General features: G+C 38.8%; 1 protein-coding gene across 3 annotated transcripts in view; it reads left to right on the plus strand.

The window, feature by feature from the left end:
• The window catches only part of STX16 (syntaxin 16), a 121,630-nt gene extending 110,814 nt beyond the window's left edge, over nucleotides 1-10,816 (plus strand). For all 3 annotated transcript variants that reach the window (XM_085619444.1, XM_085619445.1, XM_085619446.1), the window contains exon 8: nucleotides 5,808-10,816. In XM_085619444.1, coding sequence (XP_085475570.1) covers nucleotides 5,808-5,909 — 102 coding nt within the window. In that variant the 3' untranslated portion in view covers nucleotides 5,910-10,816. The remainder of the gene's footprint in view (nucleotides 1-5,807) is intronic.
• The last annotated feature ends 643 nt before the right edge of the window (nucleotides 10,817-11,459 follow it).

The following is an 11,459-nucleotide window of genomic DNA, read 5'->3' on the forward strand; positions in this document are numbered from 1 at the left end:
CTCTGCAAATACTAAGTTAATTTGGCATTCAATAGCAGGGAAACTGAAACTAACCTACATTCCTGATGGATCAGGGCCTGGGGATTATATTTTCGAATCTGAAATAGTTTTATGGACTGTTAACTAAATCAGTTTCTAGGAAAATCAGTAGGTTATCCGGAACAATAACCGTTCTGTTGGTTACAATTGAAATAATCTTAATTAACTGCAATACCAACTTAACTGGAGGGCCTCATAATGACTTGTTAAATTTAACAGGTGCATATTTCGAGTCACTAAGCTTGGAGTTTAATAAATTCTAATGGATTTTTTGCAAGGTAATCAATCAAAACAGATTCCTCAAACTTTTAGAGGAGACTACTTCCACATTTCTCTTTACCAAAGGCCAAATAAATTCAGACTTCCAAGTATCAGTATGTTAAGTTGTGTTAACATAGTAGGAAATCTGCAGACCTGTTGTGGTTTTATCATCGTCCGTGTATATTGAGGTATATACTGGTGTCCTACCCAGTTTAGCCGGAAAACATATGTTGGAATCCTCCAGTTTAATAATTGTCTTTAGTAGGCTATGGTTAACTCCATCCATTTCATTTGAAGCTGTTGTTGAAGCTGATAAACATACATGCCACGTGTTCTTACCAAGTGTTCCTTAGAATAGATGGCTTTAATCTCTAGAAAGGCAAACTTATAATTTTGACACTATTGTTCATCTGTTCCTTTGAGTTGGTTAATAGTCCTTAGCCCTATTACTTGGCGTAACCTTATTTGTTCCCCTCTGTAATTAGTTTTTATCACTTGGCTGTTTTCACTTTCTGCACCTTCTTGTCAGTTCCATATAATTATGCTCTATCTCCCTTATTTGAGGGTTAAACAAGGGTTTAGTCTATTTAAGAAGCTATTTAAGAAGTGTTTTCTTCCTCTTTATCACCAAAGATTGCCCGATCAGTATGATAGTCCTAGTGTTGTGAAATGCTTTTAGGTTACCTTATTTTGATCCCTTCATTTTTTTTCTCTCTAGGTTCTCATACTTTTTCCACTTTTGACAAAAGTGAAGTATATTCACATTGGACCAGTGGTTCTTAACCTGTGATCCGGGGATCCGCTAGGCTTCTTCAGGGGGTCCGCGGATGTTTTACTAAACTAAATAATATTAAAATGAACAAATTTAAATTAATAAAGTATATACAACTAAAGAAGCAAAATTGACAATTTGAAAACTAAGTATTCAAATATTTGGTTATTGGTTTGGTGTATACATGTTTTTGTATTATAGTGTGTTGTTTTGAGGTTCAAATCATAGAATTTGCCTCGGCTGAGGGTCCCCGGCTTCCAATAATGACTTGGTGTGTGGGGGTCCCTGGATTCTAGTAATGATTCAGTGGGGGTTCACAGAAGTCAAAAGGTTTACTGACTTGCATCATTTTGTTAACTGTGCCATGGCCCTGAAGGCAGGATGGCTGTTTTCTTGGGCCTGGGTCTTTAAGTATAAAGGGGATCAGGTTATGATCTATACATAATACTGCTATGTGTGATGAATCAAGGCAGATAATCTAATCCAGGTTTGGTCCCCTCTTTAACCCCTCTCTCCTTCTGAATGGGTTCAGTAGTAAATTCTTAAAATCAAGATCTTCCAGTGTTAAAATGTTTTGTTTGGTTAGTGAATGGGCCCCACTCTCCCTCCAAACATTTACATTCCCTATTGACAAGACTTAACAGGACGTGCTCAATACGTGATTTTCAGGTATTTATCAAACTGTTCTCAAAATTGCACTGTAGCTCTCCTGATGTATGCATTGCACCCAGCCCCCGCTGGACCAGTCATGAGAAGGGTCTGATTCGGATGCCTGCTCCTTGTTGTACACTTGCGCTATAGGTGCAGACTGAGACCATGACTCCCCCCCCCCCCCCCCAACCCCCCTCCACCTTTGCATTGGCAAGGGTATACTCCCGATAATATACAAATCTAGTATCTGTAATCCTTGAGAGAAGCCCTGAATTTTCCGCTAAGGTGAATCCGCTCCGCAAACTATAAATGACAAGAATTTTGGTGTTCTCCTCCCCAGGGAAGGGGGATAAGTCACAAGGACCTATGTCCCGAAGAGGAAGGGTATTACTAATGTGCGAGCACAGTGCCTGCGACCAGAGGAATTTAAATGCTGCTCAATGTTTGTTATCATGGTTTATTGGGTTTTAATGTTTATTTTTATTTTATGCATTTGTACACAGCAGCCCTCATCCTCCTCGGCCTCTCAGCGGCGTTCGACATAGTCTCTCACTGCACCTTAATATGCAGACTCCACGACGCAGGGATCTAAGACAAGGCCCTCGACTGGATCTGCTCCTTCCTCTCTGGCAGAACGCAGCGGGCAGACGCCCCCCTTTCCTCTCGGACCCTACACCTACCACCTGCGCAGTCCCCCAGGGGTCAAACCTCAGCCCTACTCTCTTCAATATCTACATGGCTCCGTTCGCCCCCATCGTCAGAACCTACGGACTCAACATTGTGTCATACGCAGACGACACCCAACTCATCCTCTCCCTATCCAACGAACCCAACACCGCCAGACACAACTTTGGAGAAGGCATGGAAGCTGTCGCAAAATGGATTAAAAACAGCTGCCTACAACTAAACACCAACAAAATGGAAGTACTCATCATGGGCCCAAACCCCGACGCCTGGAACGACACCTGGTGGCCCCCCGCCCTCAGAAGCCCGCTCACGCACCCAGCCTGGGAATCATCCTGGACTCAGAGCTTAAAATGGACCGCCAGATCAACTCAGTCTTGTCCTCCTGCTTCCACACCCTCCGCCTCCTATGTAAGACCTTCAAATGGATACCCCTCGAACACAGAAAGACCGTCACTCACGTCCTGGTCACCAGCAGGCTCTACTACAGCAACGCACTCTGTCGGAATAAACAAAAACCTCACCCGCAAGCTACAGAACATCCAAAACGCCGCCGCAAGACTGGTCCTCAACCTGCCAAGACACTGTCACATCTCCCAGCACCTGCGCACACTCCACTGGCTCTCCATCAAAGCTAGTGTCACCTTCAAGATGCTAACCCATGCTCACAAGGCCCTCCACGACACCAGACACGCATACCTAAACAGCCGAATCAAATGCCACACACCCCAAAGGACCCTACGATCAGCCCAGCTCTCCTACACTGTGGTCCCCCGCACCAGAAAGACCAGATCGGGAGGCCGCTCCTTCCGCGCGGCCAGAGCCTGGAACGACCTTCCGCTCCACCTCAGACAAATAACATCGCTCCCCATCTTCGCAAGAAACCTCAAAACCTGGCTTTTCGACAGACCCCCCTCCTTGATGGACTGGAACCTCCGAACCCCCCCCCCCCCCCCCCCCCCAAGTGCCTTGAGACCCTTACGGGTGAGTAGTCGCGCTTAAAAAACACCTGATTGATTGTGTTGGTCTCCAAGTTTAAACTAGGATCGAGGTAAATTACTAGAGTGTAGATACATGACAGTATCCTATGGCCTGCTAAGTAATGAAGAAAATCTATAACAGTCTACGACACAAAATAATTAATTTAATGACGCTGTTATTCTTATTCAATAGTTGACTATAGATATTGCATGTTGTCACCAAAATCTGTGATCTGAGTTGGTACCGTTGTCCGATCACTCTGTGTTTGTTCTATGTGCCAAAAATCAATAAGAACTACATTCATTTGAAATAAAGTTGAGCACAATGTGATATGAAAAACTAACCGATATGTTGGCAGCTAGTGTTCAGCTCTGTGAACTACTTGGCCCATCGTCTTATCGAAACTGGTATTGTGCTATCTATTCTATTCTTGCTGTTGACTATTCATGTAGTTTCCTTTTTACAGGCATGTAGTTATCTTCCAGCTAGAATGTAATCATGTAATTACTTACATTTTTTATACCAGTATTGCAGACTTTAGTGGATTAGCATTTATAATTCCTGGATGCCTTCAAGACTGCAACAACCCAGTATCTAATTTCCATATTAGAGTTTAGCTCATCCCCTCTACTTGAAAATGGTATTAATCCTTGAATGTGGTTACACTTTCTGTTTACACAGTGAAGGTTTTTCTGCTTTTCTTCTGAAATATTTTCCCTTCAGCTTCATTCATTTGCTGACAAAGGAGACCTTTATAGCAGTATGTGTATTTATTTCATGGCTAGAGTTTCCTGCAAGAAAGCAGGTTACCGTAGTTTCTGAACTACAGTCCTTTCTGAAAGTGATTTATGTTAAATTACTTAAAATGTATTTTGCAACCAATCACAACCTTAATAGATTGTTCAGTGTGTTAGTACAGTATCTACATTTATTGACGCATTTGGACCCATAGTATCTCTTTCAAAGGGCCGGCGAAGTTGGTGCTGGTTGTGGGAATAAAAACAGATAGTGTGACTATGTAGTAAAAGGAATAAAATACAACTTTTGTGTATAGTAAGAGTATTCCATACCCCCTACAGTGCCATGACTTTATAAAGGGACTCTGCTTTAAGCCTCCTTCCTCTATATGATCTTAAAACTCCTCTTATTTGAAATACATTTGTAGTGCATGGTCTTGGGTACTTAACCTCTTATATTAAATGTTCATGTTCTTGTTGCATTTCATGTATACACACAGTTCATTAATCTCTGCATCTTTCAGAAATATGCACAAGGACCGTATTACTAAACTGGTCAATGAGTGTAGTCCCTTTTTAAAGGTGCATCCTGAACAGGAAGTATATTTTTGGGTGGTGGATAAACCTTCTGCTGTTCTACTCTTAATGCCATCATTTTAGGTGAGAACAGATGCTTTGAAGCACCCATGCTGTTTGATACATTGGCCTGAAGATAACTACTTTTTCTGTGACACAACACTAAGCGTACTAAGAGTGATGGTGGTTAATGCAACTTCAGAATATAGCTGTAGTATACACTCGCAATAATGGTTGTGTACTATGGAGTCGGTCTTTTAGTTAATGTGCTCCTTCACTGTTTTAAGAAGTGTCATTTCTCTTAATCTTAACTGCACTTTGTTGGAATTATACTAGTCTGACATACCCGTTACAGGCTACATCCTGATGCTTTCTGGAGATGCAAAATCAGTTTGGTATCATGATTTCATTAGAGCGCATTGCAGTCATATAGCATGTATGTTCAAAATATCAAGCCAGTTTTTAATCCTTAAACCAGGAGAAGTTTGGAAAGTAGCAAAGTAGGTGAATTAGTATGATCTGACTAAAGCAAGAACTGGTTTCTTCAAGGGCAAGCGCCTATTTATGGTGGCATCTGAAAACATAGACTGCAAAAGCATTGATTCAAAAACATGTTCTGCCAAATTCTCTACCATACAGAAATATCTCCCAACATAGACGGGTCATGCTCCTTAAGCCTCTAGCAAGCCCTTTTGGCAAAATATGCCTGTATGGAGTAAGAATAGCAAGTTAAACTAGTGCAACAAGTGAGTTTTGTTGTATTTAGTACATTTCTTTCAGTGACATATATGTATGTTTGACCTTTGGGCAGTAAATTGCTTTGAGTTTGTTTTCACAGTCTGTTTTCAGACTATTTTCACATGTATGCCCTAATTACTCCCTTTCAAGCACTTGTCCACTGTATCTCATAAAATTTGCATTCTGCCAATAAGCTCCGAAGTTAATGAGTAGAATTATGCTACCAGGAAAATTACTTGCTATTATTTAGGCTGCAGTGCTAAAAAATAATCTTCTCACTTTCTGCAAACTAAAAATTGTATGCTATGTACTAACAGCATTGTACTTATGATTCCATCTGCCTTAACAAGTTTTTCCTTTCTTTGTAGGCTGAACAGTATCAAAAGAAGAACCGCAAGATGCTTGTCATTTTGATTTTGTTTGTATTGATTATTATCCTCCTTGTTGTTCTCGTTGGCGTAAAGTCATAATAGTGTCCACTGTCCTGTTTGTTTTTGTTTGTCTGTGGATTTAATATTTTCCCCCTTTGGACTGTGAATGGGCTGTGCTGATATACTGAAAGCTGCCTTTGTCTTGATGGTGCACATCTGTGCAGTGATTACACTGACTGTCTTAGCTTGCCCAATCATATTTATGTTTTATAAGTGTCCTTTTTGACTGTCTCTGGAAACCCAAACCAAAACCTACTCTGAGAAAAATATTCAACTACTTAAGTATGTTTTTTTTGTACAATGCATATTTGTGTTTGCTATCCAGTTGAGATTTTGGAATCTTCATTTAAAAACATGCATCAAAGTTTTGATCAACAGCTGCTCACTCCTTGAAAACCAAACCCACTACTGAACCATAAAGGCCTTGCTTGTTGTCCTACATTTGATTCAGTCCATCGGAGACCCAGAATTATGCCACTGATGTATGATTTAAGAAAAGTAATCATGAATGAAAATTGCCCTTTCATAGCTACACATTGAAAGTGGAGGAGCAATGTTCAAAGCTTTGTAATTGTACTTTGTCATTTGCAGAAAAAATATAACTGATCATATCCTCATTTGTGATGATGAAAGTAAAACTTTAAGCAAGGGCACTACATTTTGTCTATATATGGTCTCCATTGAATGACTGGTATTGTTTAGTTCATCAGTTGCTTTACACCTGGGCTGTCACTTCAGTTTTTTTAGGTTAACCTCTTCAATGCTGCTTAAGTCTACGTGTATGTTTCTCCTCAAACCCTTAAAATGGTTGAAGTGTGTACACTATAGCCAGTACCTCAAATTCTGTTTTCAAAGCTAGAACGAATCAACAAACTGGCAAAAAAAATTATTTATATGGGCTTAACTGTAAGACAGCGCAGAGTGTATAACTAGAAGTGGAAGGAGATTTTTTTTGTCCACTTGGGGGGGCAACAGGGTGTGTTTCCAAAAAATGCAAATATCTAGTTTAATGTCTTCTGTGTGGTCCACTTCATATTTATTGTAAGAAAACATGGAGGTCACGATGGCAGCTCTGCAACCAGCTCCACAATGAGGACTATCCCATTCGAGCCATTTTGTCCGGGACCACCATGTAAACCATAGTGATACTGAGCAGAGAAAGTCTTGTCATACTCTTTGAGAAAGCTCTCCACCTGTAGGGGACATCCTGTGTTTGGAGTCTTTCTTCAGGAATGACCCAAGTGAGGGCAAATTTGCCTGGCAGCTGCCCACACAGTCAGGCGCTACTTCCACTAGATTTTGTGGATTACTGACCACAATGGAAAATCACAAATTAGGCACTAATATGTATATTACAGCTTTTTTTTTTTTTTGCAGAAAAGGGTATGAAGGATGATCCTCTGCAGATTAAAAAAACAAAATTAGTTCAATTAAAATGTGCACATGTAGGTGGTGTATAGTAAACCACTCGCTACTGACCTGATTTAGCAGATTTATATGCAAATATTATCCAATCAGCTGCCTGCATAGGTGACTTGAAGATCTTATGAAACATGTCCAGGTTCACGCCGTGATTAATGGAATATGATACAGGGTCAATTTGTTGAGTTTACGATCATTGTCATCTGATTAACAGACCGGTTCCAAATGAAATCATAAGCTGCAAAAATATCTTTTGCAAAAATATAAACTGACAAAGTCTTTATTTTACCTGAATACCTCGCTACAAAAAATGCCTTTGGAGAGGAGCCACTTTTGATTCAGTTAGGCATATCCTGACCACTGCAACATTTCCCTGCTTCTAAAGTTTCAGTGTATCCTGAACAGGAAATCGAAATGTTCTGTGCATTGTGACATTTGTTCATGCATAGTACAGATGGTATGAATCATAGTGGCCTGTGCCTATATTAAACTAAATATATAGCACACTGCTGAATCAAGTCTTATTACTTTATCACAAATGTGCAGTGGTACTCGGACACCATCTGTGTAGAAACTTTACTTCAATTACTTATTTGGACTGACCTAGAAACTAAATTCGATTTTGCTTGGACTCCCGCTGTTTCAATCTACCTTACACCTCGGTCCACGTAATTCACTAACATATTTTATGGTCACCAAGTTCATGATTGTGTTTGTTTTTCTGCTTAAATGATATACATAAATGAAGATTTCTGTATATTGTACCGGGGGACCTAGCTTATGTATTTCTCTTCCTGTGATGCATGCAACATCTCCTGTTTGAACACACACATTGGTCCAGTAAATCAAGATAACATTAACCTCTGTGAAGCTAGCAATGTACGTTTGGTAGAAAGAGGATAGTGGCTCACAGTTACAAATCAACAAACTATGCTCATTAAGTTAACATAATGTTTCATCATTGGGCTCTTCCTGTTTTGATTTTATTAACCACTTCAAATTCTGGCATTGCTCTTTTGCAGAGGTCTGTGCGCTTCGACAAAGGTTCAGAGAGTGCATATAAATTGCCCCACATTACGAACAAACCTGGGTAGAAACATCTTGGTTATGACTGCACATTTATGATGTGCAAAAATCCCACTAGATCCGTCTGAAAATGTATAGTAAAACGGACTCTTGATATTTTCACAAAAAATCCTAGTTTTTTTTTTTTTTAATCCGTTAACCGTTCAAAATCATTATACAGTGTGGAATTCCTTCATTAATTCAGTGAAAAATCATGGACGAATATGCATATCGATGGGCATTTGAAACCTCTAATAATACTATTAATTTATTGTGAAAGTCTTTAAAATTTTGTGCTGCCATACAACACAGTAAACCTAGTGGTTTTGATACCCAACTGGACAATGAACAATATATTTGTTTTGATATATCTCTGTGACCAATGTTTCGTTCTTGTTATATGGCACTGTGAAGTGTGTTTTATTTACATCGTTTTAATCACGGCTGCATATTGTCCCTACTTTTTACAAAACTTACCATTCCTAATTGTGTTTTTATATCATGAAATGAGCTCTAGCAAGCAAATGATGACCCGATTTTATGAAGAAATCTAGTTCAGTAACCAAAAAAAAATGATGGTCTGGCTGCACTTACATGTTGACTCCATGATTTTGTACAGTTTATAACACAAAGAAACCTAGTCCTGTGTTTCGGGAAAATGCATGGGGTACCTTTCAGAAGTAAAACAGTGTGACTGTTGATCCATTGTCAGGCCCGAGATTTGTTTAAAAATGTATTTATGCTATTGGCAATTTGTGTATATTGTAATTTATCAGGATGTAATTAAAGCGAATAATACTATTTTAAAGCAGATGTTAATCATCAAAGGATGTTGGTTTAGCAGACACTTTTTGTGAGCACAACAAAACTGTAACATATGTACATTTTAGAAGAGTGTGAATATTGGGTCCCTTTTGTTTCTTTATCAGATATTCAGTGTATGAGTTATCTTCATTGTCTCCTTGGTGTTTAACCTATTTATGGACCTTTTCTTCTTATCACTTTCGGTTTGTGGTGGATCTCATACTTCCACTTAATGGACCTACTACACAGTTCAGGATATAGAAATATCCTTGAACAAATAGCTTTTGTTCCTCAGCTACATTGTGGTTGTGGTAGAACAGATAAGTTTGTTTTCTTTTTTTGTTTTCTCGCAGGGTACTTTATATCAAAAATGGTGCTGTGGTTTGGAGGACTTTGGATGCAACTTTGATTTTGGTTGCCACGAAAAAAGTCCTACCAAAACGTTTCACAGCTTAAGGCTGGTTAAAATGTGTGATCAATTTCATCAGTATTGAAGGGCAAAAGACAAACGCTTACAGTCACTTAACAGTACTGTTGATTCTTGTCCCAGCATCTTCCACAACATATTTCTTTTGGTGAGCATAAGTGTTTGAAAGCTTCCTTTCATTATACACGTCTTTTGTTCGATATTAGGAAGACTGTCCTGGGTTGGAAATTCTTCAATTTCTGGTTAAGCCAGTGAACTTTGGCAGCTGTCTTTCCTTAAAACCATTGTGTTGCTTAGGGCTTCCTTACCGTTTTTGGAACCGGTAGCAGATTCAAAATAAAATGCATTTTTCTGGTACTATTGTGAAAGTAATACACAAATCCTTTGAAGCACAGCTGTAACCTCAAAGCATTGTCAAACATACAGAAGTTCAAATCTGCCATTCCATTCCTGCTCTCTGAGACATACATATTCCTGCAAACAGCAGATGCGTATGTGTTTATTCTACCTGAGAATCTGCATGTTTGAGGAGTGGGCATATGAATGTAACTTTGCATATGTAAACTCGTGCAATGATCTCTCATCAATAATGAAAATATAGGAAGGCCAAATATTGTACAAATTAGTAGATTGTCCTGTGAAGGTGTGCCTACAGCCTTAATAGTTTTAATGTCACTAATTTTTTTTAATTTTCAAACTAGACCACATTTTCAAAGAATCATTTCAGTGTAAAAATGGTATAAAAAACAATGTTAAATTCACTTACTGCAGTGAACAAAAACCTGCCCTGTAAATTGTGGAAAGTATATTTTTTAAATTATAAATACTACTGGATTGCTTTAGAGGATAAGAGGATCCAACATGTTTCATGGATGTATTAATGTTGATTTAGTGACCGTTGTTACGTACCATAGTTCCAGAAATGCAGTGTGTAAAATGAGCATTATGTCAAACCTCCTTTCTTTGTTTTAATCTGAACATATATAATGTACCCTTTTTTTTTTAATCCCAATTTCTAAAAAGAATGATTACTGACCTGATCTGAACTTAACTGGTATTTGTTAATGTCATTTCTTCATGCTGTACGCCTGCACCTTACCTGAATTTCTGTAAATTTACAAAAGGGACCAACTTTTTTCTACAACTGTATATTGGCTTCTGTTTTACTCTCTGTGGCGATTGTCTTGAATGATTGATTGAGTAAACTATTAAAACTGGGCGTACTGAAGTGTCTAGTTTCATTTTTACACACAGTTTATTGTTGAATCGCATATCTCATACATACTGCAGCTGATGTAACAGTTCTTGTCAAATAGATATCCAAGTTTTATCTAGTAAGGACGCAAAATGTGAGCAGCAAGAGCAATCTGACCCTCAGTGACACTGTCCGTTCGGCTACGTGTACTCTCTGTCATGAACATTAGATTTGCCTTTTCTGAGTTACAAGGTGGTGATACCAAAATATTGTAAATCTAACTACTACGTGGCTCAGGTGTCTACTTCTAATTTCCCAGGCTTTCTGGCATGTAGAGATTCTACTCTTAGTGCAAAGATGCAAAAGAGTACAATGCATTTTAAGGATAAAAAACTACTCTCATATACACACTATTGTTAAGGGTTATCATGACTTTGTTGTGTCATTCTATTTCATGTCAGTGGATGTTCTTGCCAGATTTACCCTGGATTCAATTAATGATGCCTCTGCAAACTATGATTCACATCTGCATTGCACAAATACAAAATGGCATCTAGAAACAAAGGCATTTCTGCTTCCACAAGATTTAGGTACTGAAGACTACTATAATATTTTAAACATATGTGGAAAAAAAATTGAAAACGACTCTTCCACTGATGTGTTTGTCTGTGAAATG

This window comes from Triturus cristatus, chromosome 7, assembly GCF_964204655.1.
Source record: "Triturus cristatus chromosome 7, aTriCri1.1, whole genome shotgun sequence".
NCBI lineage: Eukaryota > Metazoa > Chordata > Amphibia > Caudata > Salamandridae > Triturus > Triturus cristatus.